Genomic DNA, 20508 nt, shown 5'->3' with positions numbered 1-20508 from the left:
AGGCCATAGAGCCTTTCTCCCGTAACCACACAAACTGCTTCAACTTGGTAAGGGTTCTCCTTGGTGAAAATGGCACTTACGTCTGCATGTGGATGGTAAGCCCATAACTACTATACATTTCTGAGCATCCACAGCTCTTCCCATGACAGTGATTCCGCATTCCTTCAGTTATGTTTTTCTGCTATGCTGAGCAGATGTAAAATCAGAGCTTCCCATCCTGGTGGGATTGGGCTTGAGCAGTTATTCACTGTTCTTATTATGGTTTTTTTGTTTGTTTTTGTTTAAATTTTTTAAAAAGATGCCTTAGACAAAGTCAGGGTTCAAACCTCAGTGTGGTGTAAAGATTCAGAATTGAGGCATTAATTCCAGGTGCTTGATTTGTTTGGGCTGAGAGCATAACTATGCTGACTGCAAATAGAGTATCTGAAAGCAAAAAAAAAAAAAATGCAGGGAATATTCTTATGCCACTTGGGAAAGATACCAGACCCTTAGACCACTTAGCTTTTGCATCCTAGAATACTTTGCCTATCTGCCCAAATTGCTGCTCCTATATATACCATCTTCTGAAGGAAGCAGTGATTCTCATCCATCTTTTCAAAAGTGTATTCTATAATTGGAGCCTAAATCTAGGCACCGATTATAGAATATGCTTGGTAATGATTTCGGTGCCAATTTTTAAGGTGCCATATATAGAATCCTCTCCCTTAATGTGTAATGTTTGTGCAAAAGGTATATTTTTATAGTATTTTCAGATAGTAGCTATATATGCTACTTAATTGTATTTAATTGGCTTGCAGCTTTTAACAAACATATCATCAACATAAAACAATGTTCTTTATTTAAAATGCAAAATACCATTTAAATGAATAATTTGGTTTCGTTTTTATAAACTGGTGATTAGAACACTTTTTCATCTCCTCCAGTAATGGCCATTCTTACTTATTTTTAATTTGTTGTGTCTAGTTATTCTATTGCAAGATAACCGGATATAATGTTCCAAGTTGGTTCAAAAGCCAAAATCATGTAGCTTTTGCTAATCCTGAAAGAAAATTGAGATACTTTAATACTGATAATGGTATAAATTTGATAACTATCATTTTGTGACTTTTAATTAGACAGTTTCTTCTGTGTCACCAAGAACTGAATCTAGAAATGAATCAGGTGGATTGCTATTAAATGGTGTCTTTGATGAGACAGAATCTGCAGGGTCCTTTAAAGAAATCTTAATGGATTGGAGAAAAGAAAATGAAGGACACAAAGAGAGAGAAAATTCACAGGAATCTGAACCAGGTATGATTTTTTTTCCCTATATACATTTTTCTCATTTATTTGCCTTTCCTTTAGGACGCCAAGGAATAATACAGTAAATGCAGACATTTTTAAACCTGTTAAATAAAATATTTAAAATCATAAATAAGAATCCACAACCAGCACAAATGTTAGCATTTACCACCCTTCTATAAAACTGCTAGAACTTAGGAATCTGGGAATGCTAAAGTGAAAAGCCATGTTTTTTGTCAGCTCCCTAAATAAATCTTAATTTATTTATCTTGCAAGACATAATAGTGGTTGTTTTTAGAAGCATCTCAATATGTAAATAGCAGCATCTGCATTTGTAAATCATGGGTGTAGTTTGTTTCGTTTGGGGGGGGGGGGCAAAAGGGTAGTGTTTGCCGTGTTTTCATATTCATTTGCATACAAACATCTCATACATATTCATGATTATTCCAAAGGAAAAAACAAACAGGCTAAGACTGAATATGAAGCAGCATACCAAAATAGTGAAGATAAATTTTTTTTAAACTGAAATGAGACAGCATCATGGAACATTTCTCTTATAAAGCCCCCTCTTGCAGTCACATGAATTGGCACAGAAAGAGCACACTTTCTCTTTTCTCTAGGCCTGACACTCAACACCTTCCTCTTTTCTCCTTTTCCAAATTCCCAACTTTCTCCCTTCCTCTCCTATCTCTCTCTCTCTCCTTACCAGCACTTCCCCATTTTATTTGTTTACAAAACTTACATTCCACAATATCTACCATTCTATGTGGTGTACAAACTAACATACACATTTTTATAAAAAAGCATAACATAACAATGGTCATTAACAAAACATTGCTTCCTGTTTAGTTCTTCTAATTTTAAAACAGCCAGATTCTGTTACATGGATAGAAAAGAATAGCACCCCCCTCCAGTCACCCCATAAGGCAGCCCTTTTTTTCTGGGGCCATCCACAGGCAGCATTTTATCCTGTCCTCTATCCCTACAGGCAGTACTTGACAGCACTTACCCCCAGGGGCGGCTCAAGGCAGTCTGGTTCCTGATGTGAGAGATGAGGTGGAATCTCCCTCCCAAGGATCCCAAAAGAGAAGGCCCTCTGAAAACTCTGGTTAGGAAGGAGAGTGAGGAGGTCCCCTTACTAGTCAGGAAGTTGTCCCAAGGAAAAAAAAAATTAATGCAATTTTTTTCCTAAGCTTTACTTAAAAAAAAGTAAACTTTATTAGCAAAAATTGTTTGAGATAAATTATGTTGCCTGGAACTGTAATATAAAAAATACAGACCCAGTGTTAAAAGCAAACATACATTTTGCATCCACAGAAGTCTTTCTCACATGCAATGTGTGCAGAGCAGAACTAGGGTATGTTCTTATAGAATTCACCATACCCCCCCCCCCCCAAAAAAAAAAAAAAATAATAAATAAATAAATAAATAATAATCTGATTCTAGTTTCATCTCAGTAGCAGCAACATAACCCCACTCCAACAGCAGACCTATTATGAATGAATATAAAACCCTACAAAAGTCAAATCTGTTATTCCATATCAGCACCAACAAGGACCTTCTTAGGAAAAGGAAGCATCTTAAATATCACAGTGATTCCTATTGAGATAACTGAACAAGCTGGAATACTATATCAGAATAACTGTCCCCAGTCACATATGCAGAACACAAATAGACCTTCTATAAATACAGAATGTGACCACAAACTAAAAGTAAAAATATGTAGACAAAATTAGTATGTTGCACATTACAGGAGCAAATGTATCTCTTTCTATTTCTCTGGTGTTGTGCTGCATGCAGAATCTGCCTCTTTGACATTTCACATTTGCTCCTGTAATGTGCAAACATATAAAGATAGCAGATGCCAGTTACCAAAACTGATACATTCTAATCAATAAATGGAAAATAAAATTATTTTTCTATCTTTATTTGGTCTGGTGTTTTTTCTTCTAAGCATATTGGTCCTAGTTTCTGTTTCTTCTTTCTTCTATCCTCTTAGTGTGCTGTCCAGGGCCTCCTGACCATTTGCCATTTCTTTTCTGTATTCCTATCTTCTTCATTTCCTCATTGATTTTTTACACTCAGCTGTCTCCAATTTATTTTCTGCCTCTCAAATTTTATGTCTCCTCATCCTCCAATATTCATGCTCTCTCTTTTTACTGTTTCTGTCTAGCTCTCCATCTCTCCAACACCCTTGTCAAACATCTCTCCTCTCTTCCCTTCTCCAGCCATATCAGGCATCTCTCCTGTCTTTCCTTTCCTCATGTCCAGTTATCTCTCACTGATCTTCCCTTTCACCTACCTCTATGTTCAGTACGTCCTCCTATCTCCCTTTCCACTATGTCCAGCATGCCCCCATGATTTCCTATGTTCCTCCATTTCCAGGATCTCCCCCTAATCTTCCATTCTACCTTCCTCTATGTCCAGTACATCCTCCCATCTACTGTTTCACCATGTCCAGTGTCTCCCCCTGATCTCTCCTTCCACTTGGCCTCCTCTCCAGCATCTGATGTCTATTTTCACATGGCCTCCTCTCCAGCATCTTCCACCGATCGCTCCTTCCATCCACCTCTCTCTAGCGTCTTCCCAATCTCTCCTTCCACTCACCTCCTTTCCAGCGCCTCCCCTATTCTCTCCTTCCACCCGCTATTCTGTTTGAGTAGAGGGTGGGATGGGGGAAGGAAGGAGGTGTTAGCTGCTTGTGTCCCAGATACCGGGTTGAGGTGGAACATTGTGGCAGCTGTGACGGGCCATTCAAGTGCGGCAAGCTTTAGGTGCCCCTACACTTGAGCTCTCTGAACCCATGTCTTGCTGGCTCTGGTTTCCCCTATTTTTTTTCCCTCCAGTATCCAGCATATCCCCTTTCCTAACCGAAGAAAGACTGTCATTTTTCTTCTCCCCTCCCCTTTCCCATTTGTTCCTGCATTTCCCCCCATCTCTCTCTCTCTTGCTTCCCCATCCAGCATTGTCCCTTCTTGCCCCCCCCCCCCCACACCCGGTCCACCACCTCCCCTCAAAACTACCCTTTGTCTCCCAATACCCTTCTTCCTGGTGACCAGCATATCTCCTCTCCCAACCTAGAACTGTGTGCCATCTTACTTCTCCCTCCCTTGCCCCACATGTTCCAGCATCCCTCCCCTCTCTCCTTCCGTGTCCAGCTTTATCCATTTTTGTCTCCCCTCCCCCAATCCGATCCCATCCCTCAAGCCTGTTCTCATCCTGCGGCTGGAATGAGTGCCTTACTGTCCCTCCCCTGCTTGACGTATCCCTTGGGCAGCACAAAAATCTACACTTGTGTACCTCATTTTACAAAAGGAATAGATGTTTATGGGAAAGAAAGTTCCCTGTCAGGTTTTCCACCAGCTCCAGGTCATTCACAGATTTTAAAAAAGTGCTTGTTCGGCCAGGGCTTTCCATGGGGGATTAAGAGAGGCATTCTCCTTAGTTCCTCATTGTATCTCAAAAATGAAGGAAAATAAAAATTGCAGCCTTAGCACTTAAATTGATGGCAGTTATGGAATGGCAGCACTGACACAAGAACGTTGCTAGATTGCAGCTTTAAAGTGAAAGTACTGGGGGGCCCTTTTACAAAGGCGTAAAAGGTCCTATGCGTACTCAGCATGCGCCAAATCAGCATTACCGCCCAGCTACCATGTGCCCCTGGTGGTAATTCTGAAATTGGTGTGCGTAGAACCCACACAGTAGAAAATATTTTCTATTTTCCATATCATCAAGCTGATCAATCCATAGACTGGTGGGTTGTGTCCATCTACCAGCAGGTGGAGATAGAGAGCAAACTTTTGCCTCCCTATATGTGGTCATGTGCTGCCGGAAACTCCCCAGTATGTTCTCTATCTCAGCAGGTGGTGGTCACACACAGCAGCAGCTCTGGCTAGGCCTCCAAGCCTAATTTTTAGGTTTTGTTGAGTGCCTGGGGTTGAGGGCTCTTTTGAGCAAGTGCAAACCTGGTGGTGCCAGGTCCCTCCTTTTCTCCCCCCTCCCGCTGGCTCCGTTAAGAAAAAAAAAAAGAAAAAATTTTGAACGTCCTTAAAGGCGTTTATTTCGACGTTTATTTAAACGTTTATTGCAGCTACTCACTGGGACACCAGGTCGTTACAGCTCGGAGCGGACAGCAGGTAATTTTTACCTTTTTATAGCGGGCAGGGGGTTCCCCGATTTATCTCCACGTGGCATATGGCGTCGGAGGGCGAGGGCGTAAAGAGTCGCTCCCCGGATCGCTTGGGCGCTTCTAGAGGGGATGCGGGGGTCTTAAAGCCTGATTCGCCCTTGTTGGGTGACAGTTTCGTGGCCGATGAATGTCCCGGTCCTTCCTCCGGCGTGGCGTTTTTTCCTGCCATAAACGCCCATCCCCCGCTCCTCGCCTCCGCCATCTTGGCCAGCCACGCAGCTCGGATGGCTTCTTCTTGGGCCGCCCTTGAGGTTGGAGACATTAATGCCATGAACGCCCTTAATTTGGGCGACGGCACAAAAGCGGCTAAAGTTAAGCGCCGTTCTTCCCGCGCGGCTCCTTCGCGGAGTGTCGCGCCGGACGCCATTTTGGATGCGCAGCATGTCTCTCCCCCGCTCTTGCGAGCGCCGGTTGAGGATGCGTCTAGGGCTGTTGCCCAGGCTGCGGAAGTACACAGTCTGGGGGGTTTCTCCCCCGAGTTTGTTTTGCTGCTGCATCAGGCCTTCCTTATGCAATACGCTGCCCCGGCTCCCTCGTCTGGTAAAGAGGTTGAGGTTCCCAGAGGTAAACGCCCTCGGGTTGATTCCCAGGCCTTGGAGGACTTTGTCTCCTCCGATGTAGATGAGGGCAGCGTGTCTGAGGTCTCCCAACGGTCCTTTGCGGATTCCTTGGAGGAGACGGATCCCCGCTCGGATGGAGCGGATGACCCCTCTGCAGCGCGGCTTTTTAGCTCAGAGGATTTGTCCAACCTGTTGGTACAGGCCATGGACACTTTGAAGATTTCCTCTCCGGAGGACGTCTCTCCCTCAGCCCCTCTTGGCTCTGCCATTATGCTGGGGACGAAGCGCCCGCCTAGAACCTTCCACGTGCATGATGGGCTAGGGCTATGTCCCGCCTCTATCCTTTGACTGAAAGTGAACGTGAGGCCTATCTGTGGCCTACCGTGGATTCTTTAATCACTGCGGTGACTAAGAAAACGGCGTTGCCGGTGGAAGGTGGCACGGCCCTAAAGGACACCCAAGACAGGAGGCGGCCTTAAGGTCGTCCTTTGAGGCAGCTGCTTTAAGTTTGCAGGCCTCAATTTGCGGCTCCTATGGGGCCAGGGCGTGCCTGACTATGGTGCAGCGGGCTTTACCCTCGGATCTTTCCTTGAGGGCTGATTGGCCGGCCCTGGAATCGGGCTTAGCCTATTTGGCAGACTTGCTGTATGATGTCTTGAGGGCCTCAGCGAAAGGCATGGCTCAGACAATCTCTGCGCGGCGGTGGCTTTGGCTGAAACATTGGTCTGCTGACCACGCCTCTAAATCCCGCCTGGCTAGATTGCCTTTTAAAGGCAAGCTGCTCTTTGGGGTCGAGCTGGACAAAATCGTGACCGATCTCGGCACGTCTAAGGGCAAGAAGTTACCAGAGGTCAGGGCTCGGGCTAGTACTCGCCCTGGTACCTCCAGAGGACGGTTTCAGGAAGCCCGTCGGTACCGCCCGGGCAGGTCGGGCTCCTCTGCCCCCTCTTCCTTCAAGAGGAACTTCTCCCCCAAGCAGCATTCCTTTCGCAGAGACCGCCGTCCCGGAGGTGTCCCCTCCGGTCCTCCCCCAGGGTCTCGTACCCAATGACGGGGCCTTGGTCCACGCCCCAGGGCAGATTGGAGGACGGCTGTCCTCGTTTCTGGGCGAGTGGACCACAATAACTTCAGACGCTTGGGTGCTGGAAGTCATCAGAGACGGCTACAAGCTAGAGTTCTGCCGACCCTTAAAAGACGGGTTTGTACTCTCTCCCTGCAAGTCTCCGGTTAAGCTGTGGTAGTGCAGCAGACCTTGAACAATCTGATCTGCCTGGGGGCGGTCGTTCCGGTGCCAGAAAATCAGCTTGGCAAGGGATGTTACTCCTTTTTCTTTGTGATACCAAAGAAAGGAGGTTCTGTACGGCCTATCCTCGACCTCAAAGGTCAATTGGGCCTTGAAAGTTCGGTACTTTCGCATGGAGACCCTCCGCTCTGTTATAGCGGCAGTGAAGGCAGGAGAGTTCCTGGCATCCTCGGACATCAAGGAAGCGTACTTGCATATTCCCATCTGGCCTCCTCATCAACGCTTTCTGCGTTTTGCAGTACTGGGCCGACACTTCCAGTTCAGAGCCCTCCCGTTCGGGTTGGCTACTGCTCCGCGGACCTTCTCCAAAGTAATGGTGGTCATCGCGGCCTTCCTGAGGAAGGAAGGAGTTCAAGTCCATCCTTTTCTGGACGACTGGTTGATCCAAGCCCCCTCTTATGCAGAGTGCGGCAAAGCTGTGAACCGGGTGGTTGCTCTTTTGAGCTCCCTGGGGTGGATCATCAACTGGGAGTAAAGCCAGCTGCGCCCGACTCAGTCCCTGGAGTATCTGGGAGTTCGATTCGACACCCAAGTGGGCAGAATGTTCCTGCCAGACAATCGGATTGTCAAGCTTCAGGCTCAGGTGGACTAGTTCCTAGTAGCCTCTCCTATTCGGGCTTGGGACTACGTGCAGCTGTTGGGCTCTATGACGGCCACGATGGAAGTAGTGCCCTGGTCCAGGGCTCATATGAGACCACTACAACAATCTCTGCTGCTGCGCTGGACTCCGATGTCGGAGGATTATGCTGTGCGCCTTCCCTTGGACCCAGCAGTGCGCAAGGCGCTGAGCTGGTGGACGCAGACAGACAAGTTGTCTGCAGGAATGCCTCTGGTGACCCCGGAGTGGATTGTCGTCACGACAGACGCCTCTTTGATGGGCTGGGGAGCCCACTGCTTGGGAAGGACAGCGCAGGGGCTCTGGTCTCCTGCAGAGGCAAGTGGTCTATCAACCTCCTGGAACTCAGAGCCATTCGGTTGGTGTTGTTGGAGTTCATCCCGGTACTGGTGTTGAAGCCTGTACGGGTCCTGTCGGACAATGCCACGGCTGTGGCCTATGTCAACCGCCAGGGAGGTACCAAGAGCGCCCCTCTAGCCAAGGTGGCCATGAATCTATGCCAGTGGGCGGAAGCGAACCTGGAACAGCTGTCAGCGGCCCACATTGCCGGAGTCATGAATGTCAAGGCGGACTTTCTCAGTCGCCATACCTTGGAGCCCGGAGAGTGGCAGCTATCTGCTCAGGCGTTCTTGGGCATCACGAAGCGCTGGGGCCAGCCGAGCCTATATCTGATGGCGTCATCGGCCAATTGCCAAGTGCCGCGCTTTTTCAGCAGAGGACGGGACCCTCGATCCCTGGGAGTAGATGCTCTTCTCCAACAGTGGCCGACACAAGAGCTTCTCTATGTGTTCCCGCCCTGGCCCAGGTTGGGCAGGGTGCTAGACCGGGTGGCAAAGCATCCCGGCAGGGTAATCCTGGTGGGTCCGGATTGGCCCAGATGTCCCTGGTATGCGGACTTGATCAGGCTCTCAGTCGGCGATCCTCTGCGGCTGCCAGTGGAGCAGGGCCTGTTACATCAGGGTCCCGTGGTGATGAAGGATCCCTCCCCCTTTGGTCTTCCGGCCTGGCTATTGAGCGGCAGCGTCTGAGAAAGAAGGGCTTCTCAGACAAGGTCATCGCCACTATGCTGAGAGCGAGGAAGCGCTCTACTTCTACTACTTACGCCAGGGTTTGGCGTATCTTTGCAGCGTGGTGTGAAGCAGGCTCACTTTCTCCCTTCACTGCTCCAATTTCTTCAGTGTTGGCGTTCCTGCAAGAAGGTCTGGACAAAGGCCTGTCGCTCAGTTCCCTGAAAGTTCAGGTAGCGGCTCTGGCTTGCTTCAGGGGCCGCCTGAAGGGTGCTTCCCTGGCTTCGCAGCCAGATGTGGTGCGCTTTCTCAAGGGAGTTAATCACCTGCGCCCTCCTCTGCACTCAGTGGTGCCTGCGTGGAATCTCAACCTGGTGCTAAGAGCATTGCAGAAGCCGCTTTTTGAACCCTTGTCGAGGGCATCTCTGAAAGACCTGACGTTGAGAGCAGTCCTTTTGGTGGCTATCACTTCAGCCAGAAGAGTTTCCGAGCTCCAGGCACTCTCATGTCGAGAGCTTTTTCTGCAGTTCACTGAGGCAGGAGTGACTATTCGCACAGTGCCTTCCTTCCTGCCCAAGATTGTTTTTCGCTTCCATGTGATTCAGCAGCTCTGTCTCCCTTCCTTTCGTAGGGAGGTCTACCCAGAGGAATACTCTGCTCTCAATTTTCTGGATGTGAGACGAGTCATCATCAGATACTTGGAAGTGACCAATGATTTCCGGAAATCGGATCATCTGTTTGTCCTGTTTACAGGTCCTCGTAAGGGTCTGCAGGCTTCTAAGCCTACAGTGGCAAGATGGGCAAGGAAGCCATTGCAGCAGCTTAGGTGGCCGCGGGGAAGGCCCATACCTTTGCCAGGCATTACCGCTTGACTGTGGCTGCTCGGGCGGAGGCCCGGTTTGGAGCTTCAGTGTTGCGGTCAGGGATTTCTATGTCCCGCCCTGGGTGAGTACTGCTTCGGTACATCCCACCAGTCTATGGATTGATCAGCTTGATGATATGGAAGGTAAAATTATGTATCATACCTGATAATTTTCTTTCCATTAATCATAGCTGATCAATCCATAGCCCCTCCCAGATATCTGTACTGTTTATATTCTGGTTGAATTTTAGGTTCAAGTTTAGCCTTCAGTTACTTCAGGAGGACTTCGTGTTCAAGTTCTTCTTTCACTTGGATTCTTCAAGAGTTGAGACGAGTTTGTGTTACAGTGAGCTGCTGCATTCCTCTCCCCTCCGTTTTACGGGGCTGGATTGAGATTTAAATTCTGCCGGCACTCCCTCCCGCTTCGTGCGGCTGTAGGGCAGCTTTGTACCCCTCCCGCTTCGGCGGTGTTAGGGTCAGTCGGCTCCTCCCGCGGTTGCGGTTGCAGGATAAGCCAGATCCCCCCGCATCGGCGGGTGTGGTGTCCCTCCCCCGCTCCGCGGGGATGAGCTGGACGGATTCCCCTCCCCCACGTGTGGGGATGAGCTGGGTTAATTCCCCTCCCCCGTTTCGGCGGTGGTGAGCTGGGCAGAGTGTCCCTTCGTGGGTGTAATTCTCTAAGTGCTGAGTCCTGCGGATGGAGCTTTGATATCGACATACTGAGGAGTTTCCGGCAGCACATGACCACATATAGGGAGGCAAAAGTTTGCTCTCTATCTCCACCTGCTGGTAGATGGACACAACCCACCAGTCTATGGATTGATCAGCTATGATTAATGGAAAGAAAATTATCAGGTATGATACATAATTTTACCTTCTACCATGTGGCACCTGATGGTTAAACGGCAGTGTGTGCGCTGCATGCCTATCGCCCAGGTACCACATGAGACCTTACCATAAATCCTGGAGAAGGACCGCGATGGACTGGAAATAGTACAAATGAAAATGAAGTGGATAGAGCACCGTTCACGGAAGAAAGTGTATATCAACAACTTGAAAAGCTAAAGGTGGACAAAGCCATGGGACTGGACGGGATCCACCCCAGGATATTGAGAGAGCTCAGAGAGGTTTTGGCAGGTCCTCTTAAAGATTTGTTTAATATATCTTTGCAGACGGGAAAGGTTCCGAGGGATTGGAGAACGGCAGAGGTGGTCCCTCTTCACAAAAGTGGTGATAGGGAAGAAGCTGGAAACTACAGGCCGGTAAGCCTCACTTCGGTTATTGGAAAAGTAATGGAAGCGATGCTGAAGGAAAGGATAGTGAATTTCCTGGAAGCGAATAAGTTGCAAGATCCGAGACAACATGGTTTTACCAGAGGGAAATCGTGCCAAACGAATCTCATTGAGTTCTTTGATTGGGTGACAGGAGAATTGAATCAGGGACGAGCTATGGACATAATCTACTTAGATTTCAGCAAAGCTTTTGACACGGTTCCCCACAGGAGGCTCTTAAATAAACTGGATGGGCTGAAGATAGGACCTGAAGTGGTGAACTGGATTAGGAACTGGTTGACAGACAGACGCCAGAGGGTGGTGGTTAATGGAATTTGCTCGGAAGAGAGAAAGGTGAGTAGTGGAGTGCCTCAGGGATCGGTGCTGGGGCCGATTCTGTTCAATATATTTGTGAGTGACATTGCCGAAGGGTTAGAAGGTAAAGTTTGCCTATTTGCGGATGATACTAAGATCTGTAACAGAGTGGACACCCGGGAGGGAGTGGAAAACATGAAAAAGGATCTGAGGAAGCTAGAAGAATGGTCTAAGGTTTGGCAATTAAAATTCAATGCGAAGAAATGCAAAGTGATGCACTTAGGGAATAGAAATCCACGGGAGACGTATGTGTTAGGCGGGGAGAGTCTGATAGGTACGGGCGGAGAGAGGGATCTTGGGGTGATAGTATCTGAGGATTTGAAGGCGATGAAACAATGTGACAAGGCGGTGGCCGTAGCTAGAAGGTTGTTAGGCTGTATAGAGAGAGGTGTGACCATGAGAAGAAAGGGGGTGTTGATGCCCCTGTATAAGTCGTTGGTGAGGCCCCACCTGGAGTATTGTGTTCAGTTTTGGAGGCTGTATCTTGTTAAGGATGTAAAAAGAATTGAAGCGGTGCAAAGAAAAGCTACGAGAATGGTATGGGATTTGCGCTACAAGACGTATGAGGAGAGACTTGCTGAACTAAACATGTATACTCTGGAGGAAAGGAGAAACAGGGGTGATATGATACAGACGTTCAAATATTTGAAAGGTATTAATCCGCAAACGAACCTTTTCCGGAGACGGGAAGATGGTAGAACGAGAGGACATGAAATGAGATTGAAGGGGGGCAGACTCAAGAAAAATGTCAGGAAGTATTTTTTCACGGAGAGAGTAGTGGATGCTTGGAATGCCCTCCTGTGGGAAGTGGTGGAAATGAAAACGGTAACGGAATTCAAACATGCATGGGATAAGCATAAAGGAATCCTGTGCCGAAGGAATGGATCCTCAGGAGCTTAGTCGAGATCGAGAGGCGGGGCTGGTGGTTGGGAGGCGGGGATAGTGCTGGGTAGACTTATACGGTCTGTGCCAGAGTTGGTGGTGGGAAGCGGGACTAGTGGTTGGGAGGCGGGGATAGTGTTGGGCAGACTTATACAATCTGTGCCAGAGCCGGTGGTTGGGAGGCGGGGCTGGTGGTTGGGAGGCGGGGCTGGTGGTTGGGAGGCGGGGATAGTGCTGGGCAGACTTATACGGTCTGTGCCCTGAGAAGCACAGGTACAAATCAAAGTAGGGTATACACAGAAAGTAGCAAATATGAGTTATCTTGTTGGGCAGACTGGATGGACCGTGCAGGTCTTTTTCTGCCGTCATCTACTATGTTACTATGTACCACTAAATCAGTGGGTGGTGATAAGGTCTCAGACTGAAAATGGATGCGCACTGTTTATTTTGATGCACGTCCATTTTCCATCCCCTTAAAAAGAAGGAAAAAAAAGACCTTTTCCAGGACGCGGCAAAAAAATGGCTCAGTGCGTGCCCAAAAGATGCGATCACACTGCTGCATGACACTTTTTGCCATGGCTTAGTTAAAGGGCCCCTGAGTTTAGGTTTCATATTTTTTTAAATATATATATTTGTAAAATGGCAAATACACATTGACTCCTGCATGTTCTTATAGGTATGCTGTAAAAGGCTCTGTGTTTGACAGAGCCTTTTGTAAAGTACCACCAGAGTTGAGCACATCCTAACCTGGACATCTGATTTCAGTGTTCTATGTGAAATAGCCATTCACACATTAAAGCTAATCTTTGTATTTTGCTCTGTATTAGTTGTGAGCCTGGGCTGAGAATTTATACAGGATTTTCTATCCAGTCACTTGGGAAACATGCTAATATTCTGAAACTGCATAGTGATAATTTTAGAATAGTTTCTACTCTCACTTGCAGTTTGGGGGGAAAATGAAAGGTCTGAGAATGCCTTCCCCAAATTAATAGTTGTTGACATTGTACTTGTTTCATTGCACTCAGCAATTATATGCGGAATTCTAAAATGAATGTTTCAAAAATATATTGTACCCGAAGGACTAGTAAGTTAGCATGTTGAAATTTGTTGTATAGGTTTCTGAAAATATTTCTGAAACAAAACGTTCGCATTTATTAACAAACTAGTAAACAAAGGCCCGTTTCTGAGCGCAATGAAACGGGCGCTAGCAAGGGTTTCATGGCTGCATGGCTCGTCGCGGTTTTACCTGGTTCGTGGCATGCAGCCCTGCTGTTTCCGTTGTAGCTCTATGAGGATGGCGGTTTTCGTGCCCCGCCCTCAACGTCATCGCGTTTTGACGTGAGGGCGGAGCAGAGCTACAGTATGGAAATCCGGAGTTTGTGGCTTGAGTAGATCGTTGGAGGTGAGAATCTGCTCCGCCCTCAACGTCATAACGTTTGACGCGAGGGCGGGGCCCAAAGACTGTGATTTTCGTGGCTTCAGAGCTTTGAACATACGAACTGGCTTCAGTGACGTCAGCAGACAATAGAACATTGAGGGTGAGTTTTATATATATAGATGTGGCCTAAGTGTTTGCTGCTGTCTTTATCAGTTTTCTTTGAATGTAGTAGGACTTCATTGTTCCATCATGGACTCTTGAGTACAAGTCAGAGTGCTTTCAAAGAGATAACCAGTTTTCAGTGAAAAACAATTTGCAGTTTCTTCATGTATAATTTTGTAATGCCCTTAAAAACAAGCTTACCAAGACTGTGGATGTACTTTGAGTCTGAAATCCAGCTTGATATCCATTTCACTCTTGCTTCTCTCAGGGCCTGGCCCGTTCAATTACTTGGGCTTTCTTTCAGTCTAATGTTGAAGTAAATTTGTAGTGTGACAGTGTGCTAAAACCTCAAAGCTGTGAACATGATATATAATTCATTGTGTATGAAATGTAAATCATATTTTACTTTTGTAGGGCACTTAACAGTAGGAATTGTTAAAATGTGGGTAGTTTGGGAAAAGGAACACATACCTTCTGAGGAGGTGTAAATTGGGAACAGACTTCATGAGCCCCAACATAATGAGATGCTTTCTAGTTTCCTCAGCTAGCAGAGATACAAATCAGATACTGAGTGCGATCAGAGAAGAGTAAGGATTCTAGAGTTTATCATTTATTATTTTTACTATACCGTAACTTACTGCAAAGCAAATCAGAACAGTTTACAAAGTATTAAGAACTCTAAATTAAAAATAGGAAAGGAGACCGATATACTTTTCATACAAGAAAACCAAATTAAAAAAACATTGAAACAATCATGTTTACCAATCATGCCAAAGCATACAAATATTGAAATTTCAAATCTAGCTGCAATGATTCCGTGGAAAAAAATTTGAAGGGAGACTAAATAGTCAACAAAGATCAAATGCTAATTTAAAATAATACATCAGTACAGTGGCACGATAAAGGGGATAAGATTTTTTCAATCTGACTTGTTGTGACAATAAATTCCACAGCGCTGATGAATGGAAGTAAAAAGCTGAAGCGCGAGTACATTCACATTTTGCATTGGAGGGTGATGGAACAAATGACCTGGCCAGGGATATCATACTTTTAGCGTAGAGACCTTTCCCAGAAGGTGGGGGAGGGGTGATGTCCTTGGTAAACTGTAGCTTTTTCGGAAATACCACCTGGCTATGGAAAGGATCAGGAAAGACTATATAATGCAGAGAACTTCAATAGATGGCTTAAAACCTGGTACCAAAAAGAGGGTTTTAGACACATAGGAGGAGGGACAATATATATATATATTTAAAAAAGGCTATTCTGTAATGATGGACTACATCTTTCTGTGACAAGAAAAGGGATCATTAATGAAAAATGTAGACAATATATTTCGGGGCATGCTCATTTTTAGTGAAATTGAGCCATGTGCATGCTTTACTCATGCTCAGTTTCAGTAAAAACGAGCATGCACACCGGGGTGTGAAAGCAGGGCAGGCAGAGTGGCAGTGAATATCGCCGCAGCAAAGCTGCTGCTGGTGAGGCTTGGGGACCCTCACCAGCCCAGGTATGTGGGATTATAGCGGGGTGAATCAAAATGTGCCCCCCCCCCCCCCAACACACACTTTGGGCTCATGCCCTTTCCCAAATCGTGGTCTTGCCATGCCTTTGCTCTGCTTATACAAATGGTGTGGAACCCATAAGGGATGGGGGCAATGCTGGATATTGTGCTCACAATTGGACATGGTGTTTCTAATGTCTTGGTGGGTTCCTACCTGGGTAGTAGTGATCATCACACTTTATGGTTTGATATAGGATCTAAAGCAAAGTGCAGCCGCACAGAACTCAAAGTCCTGAATTTTAAACATGCTGTCTTTAGTAAGATGGGGGGAGTACCTGAAGAAAGAGCTGATGGAATGGGAGGACGTTAAGAAAAATGGACTATCAGTGGTCCAAACTGAAAGGAGCTATAAAAAACAACAAATCTTTATATAAAGAAAGTAAACAAAAGAAAAAGGAAACCAATAAGTTTCTCAAAACAAGTGGCTGGAAAAATACAGGCAAAAGAGGTGTTTTTTTTATGAAATAAAAAAATAATGCAAGAAGAACACATAAAAGAATACTGGATAAAACTGAAAGAAGTAACAAGAAAAATAGGGCTGGGGAAAGCTCATATTTTTTTGTTGTTGTTACATTTGTACCCTGCACTTTCCCACTCATGGCAGGCTCAATGCGGCTTACAGGTACTTATTTGTACCTGGGGCAGTGGAGGGTTAAGTGACTTGCCCAGAGTCACAAGGAGCTGCCTGTGCCTAAAGTGGGAATCAAACTCAGTTCCTCAGTTCCCCAGGACCAGAGTCCACCACCCTAACCACTAGGCCACTCCTCCACTCATATGGAAGAACAAATGGCTAGAGATGTAAAGAATGGTGACAAGACTTTTTTTCAGGTATATTAGTGAACAGAGAAAGGGTAGAAATAGAATTGTAAGGGTGAAAGATGCTATGAACTGTTAGGTAGTGTGATGAGGACACATGCTAAACAAACATTTTTGTCTTCACAGAAGAAAATCCTGGAAAAGGACCTCTATCAGCTGACAAAGGTGCATATGTGAATGGAGTAGATATTGCAGCATTCATGGAAGAAAGTGTTTATGAAATAATTGAAAAATTGAGCTTTGTTTAGGTTTAAGTTTATTCATACTTGATATATTGCCAATCACAAACAGGTCTTAGTGGATTAGAAGCAATAAAATTAAAAGAAAAGAACTCATCATTGAATAGGATAGGTTCTTGGTATGAGTGGACGGGTCTGTCACACCACATAACTGAAAGTGTACAAACCCATGGGGCTGGATGAGATCCATCCCAGAATTTAAGAAATGGGAAAGAAACTGGATTGGAGAAGAGTGGATGTGCTTCCTTTTCACAAACCTGAGGACAGAATAGAAGTAGGTAACTGTAGGCTGGTAAGCTTTAATTGATGGTTGGAAAGGTTAGAGAATTTTCTGGAAACCAACGGGTTATAAGATCCATGGCAATGTGGTAAAAAAAGAAAAATTGTGCCACGATTGATTTCTTCGACTAGGTGACTAGAGAATTGCATCATGGACATGAGCTAGATGGTAGTTTACTTGGATTTCAGCAAAGCCTTTGACACAGTTCCTCATAGGAGGCACATGGATAAATTGGATTGGAAACTAGTTGACTGACAGACAGTCGTGTGTGGTGGTAATTGGAATTTTCTCAGACAATAGAAAGGTAAGTAGTGGGGATCGGTACTGGGGCCAATTCTGTTAAATATATGTGTGAGCAATATTGCTGAAGGGTTAGAAGGAAAAGTTTGCTTTTTTACAGATGAAACCAAGATTTCCAACAGTGGATAGGGAGTGAAAAATATGAGACGGGATCTTCAAAATTAGAAGAATGCCAAGTCTAATATTTGGCAGTTAAAATTTAATGCAAAATGCAAAGTGATGCCACTTGAGGTGTGGAAATCCAAAAGAGAAGTAAGTATACACTAGGAGGCAAGAGACTGATGGGTACTGATCAGGAGAGAGACTTTGGGGAGAGAGTGTCTGAGGATCTTAAGCCGGTAAAACAATATGAAAAGTCAATGGCTTTAGCCAGAAGGATACTAGGCTGCATATAGAATTGTAACCAGTAGAAGAAAGGAGGTGTTGATGCTCATTGGTGAGGCCCCACATGGTGTATTGTATTCAGTTTTGGAGGGTGTATTTCTTCAAGGACATAAAGACTTAAATTGGTTCAGAGGAAGGTGATAAAAATGATACAGAATTTATGCCAAAAGACACTTGAGAAAAGACTGGAAGATCTGAATAAGTATACCCTAGAGGAAAGGAGAGATGGGGAGATATGATTCAGACATTTAAGCACTTGAAAGGTGATGTTTCTATACAAACACATTTCTTCCAGAGATGGGGAAACAGTAGAACTAGAGGACATGAATTGAGGTTGCAGGGTGGTGAACTTGAGTAATGTCAGGAAATGCTTTTTTACAGAGTGGGTGATGGATGCATGGAATGCCTTCCTGGTAGAAGTGGTGGAGACAAAAATGCTGATAAAATAAAAAAAATGCATGGGATAAATGCAGAGAATCTCTAAATAGAAAGAGGATGGAATCAAAACATGACTGTTGAGATGTTATGATAGGTAAAAGTGGTGCCTATTCAGCAACTCTATTAGTTGGGATCTAAGGCCAGTGCCGGACAGACATCTTTGGTTTGTGTCCCATAAATAGCAAAAGATAGATGACAGTGATGTGTGCGTATTTTATATCACAATAATATCTTATGCAATGAGTGAGTGTGTTGTGCATTTCAAAGGGGGGGAGGGGAAGACATCTTAATGTTGAAATTAGCAAGTTAAATGCTGTTAGCAATATTATTGGTATACACATATACTGCACCCAGACAACATCATATTTAACTGCCTATATGTGTTTGGCATGATGGAAAATTGCTAACTACTGTTTAATCATGAATGACTGTAACAAGCATGGAGTGGTAGATGTGGCTCTCGCCACCTTCTTGACAGACTGGATGGACCATGCAGTTCTTTTCTGTTGTAATATCCTATTGTGAAGAAACAGGGTGTTTTAAGCCTGTAAAATGTATTGGATATTTTCCTACGTTAATTGTCTTGAAGTGTATTTCTCCTGTTTGGCCAGCAGGAGGTGTTTCTTTGTTATAAGCTGTTACAGAGTTTTAAAAAAAAAATGGGGTTAATTGGGACTTGGCACCAATTTGGATTTGTGTATGCATCTGTCCCAGTCACTATTCATCTGCACCTACATTTCATAGCGCGCAACTCAAAAGGGCATAGCTGTAGGAGGAGTATGGGCGGATCAGTTGGTGTTGCCAGACGTTAGGCCTGATGTTGTAAAATAATGTCATATCCTCAACTAAGTTGGGTGTGCAGATGCAAATATAGTAACAGAAAATTACTCTGCGAGTAATACTCTGGACTCATTTCATATACACACACATACCATGCTCCTGAGAAGAGATTACAAGTTACCAGATATTAGGCTATAGATCATGTGTCTGAGTAATAACCAGTCCTTGGCAAGCAGAAGACAAGTAACTGGCTAATCTTGAACCATAGAAGAAATCCCTTTCTCTCAACCTTAGAGGTCCACATCTTCAGCATCAGATACCATAGAAGAATCCCTTTCTCTCACCCTTAGAAGTCTACAGGTTCAGCATCAGATGGGTAATGAATTGTTTCCTCTTGAGGGCTGTAGCTGTTCCTCAGTGATTCCCCACTGTGTAAGTATCGGGTATAGTCCGACGAGTCCTTGCCCTGCACAGGAAACTGGATTCTGAGTCTGGTAGAAGCCATAAATAATCAGCTCCTGAATCTTTACTTGTGCTGAACTCAGCACAGAAAGATACCGTTCATTGGTGATACTGACAGTTCAGTCACTCTCCTCAGAGAGATGCGTATGTCTTCTTCTCTCTCATTCCGATCCAAATCTCTTTCCCAAGCCCAGTGTTGGCTCTTCCCTGATGGTCCACAGGTGACAATCCAGGACCAATCTGGCACCGTATACATCAGTCCAGCAGTTGATATACAATCACAAAATGAGGGGCCCTTGGAATGCTACAGGATGTCTAGCTAACGAGGATGACTTCATTCCCAAGTTTCTGTGAAACTCTCTGCCACAGCTTCACACGAGACAGAGCTAGTGCAGGTGGACAGCATGTCCTTGGATGATGTCAGCTAGCACAGTGCTTCCAGGAAATTATGCAGAATCCATGACGGTATTGTTCACAAAAGATGGTTCATGGCCTGTCCAGGCCTCAGGCCTACAAAAGGTGAGATACAGGGTATTGGCATTAAACCAGATTTCAGCAGGTATAAATCTAGTTCTCGTGCTAGTTGTGAGATCTGCACTAAGCAAGTATTCTGCCATGGGTGCATGCCATTTGTAAAATACTGATTTAGAGCAGCTGTTTGCAGTGGCCTAACTTTGGGCACTGTTTACTGAATCCAGTGCTAAGCTTATAGAATAGTGCCTAAGTGAAATTACTTACATAACTACAAATTATAGTGGAGGGGTGGCCTAGTAGTTAGAGCACCAGGAGAGTGGAGGAGTGGCCTAGTGGTTAGAGCACCAGTCTTGATATCCAGAGGTGGCCAGTTCAAATCCCACTGCTGCTTCTTTTTATTTATTTTATTTAGTATTACATTTGTACCCCGCGCTTTCCCACTCAAAGCAGGTTCAATGCGGCTTACATAATAATATGGATTACAGAATATTGATAGAGAAAATATAAGTTAATTATAGCAGACTAATAAAAGAGATAGGTAGGTAGAGATGGGCAAGGGTGAAGGAAGTAGGAGAGGTATGAGCAAAGGGTAGGAGGTCATTGGAGGGGGGGTAGAGAGGCGGGAGGGGGGATGGGACACGGGATAAGCATAGGGAAATTTGGGTCATTGTTGTCGTCGTCTCCTGGATATGTGTTGGGTAGATGGGTTCATAGGATTAGTTTGGGTCTGCTTGAACAGATGGGGTTTTTAGTGATTTTCGGAAGGCTAGATTAGATAGTCGCTGATAGATCGGATGGGTCTGGGGAGGGCATTCCAGAGTTGGCTGCCTAAGAAGGAGAAGTTGGATCCATAGTAGGTTTTGTACTTGATTCCTTTGTAATTGGGGT

General features: G+C 45.4%; 1 protein-coding gene across 4 annotated transcripts in view; it reads left to right on the top strand.

Moving 5' to 3' along the window:
- ZBBX (zinc finger B-box domain containing) overlaps nucleotides 1–20508 on the top strand; it is a 182708-nt gene that overhangs the window by 67173 nt on the left and 95027 nt on the right. For 3 of the 4 annotated variants that reach the window (XM_030217100.1, XM_030217098.1, XM_030217099.1), the window contains exons 9-10: nucleotides 1116–1290; nucleotides 16390–16428. In XM_030217100.1, the coding sequence (XP_030072960.1) occupies nucleotides 1116–1290; nucleotides 16390–16428 (214 nt within the window). The remainder of the gene's footprint in view (nucleotides 1–1115; nucleotides 1291–16389; nucleotides 16429–20508) is intronic. The other variant, XM_030217101.1, reaches the window with a different exon arrangement.

The sequence above is a fragment of the Microcaecilia unicolor genome, chromosome 10 (assembly GCF_901765095.1).
Source record: "Microcaecilia unicolor chromosome 10, aMicUni1.1, whole genome shotgun sequence".
Lineage (NCBI taxonomy): Eukaryota > Metazoa > Chordata > Amphibia > Gymnophiona > Siphonopidae > Microcaecilia > Microcaecilia unicolor.
This window is presented reverse-complemented; position numbering and strand designations above follow the sequence as displayed.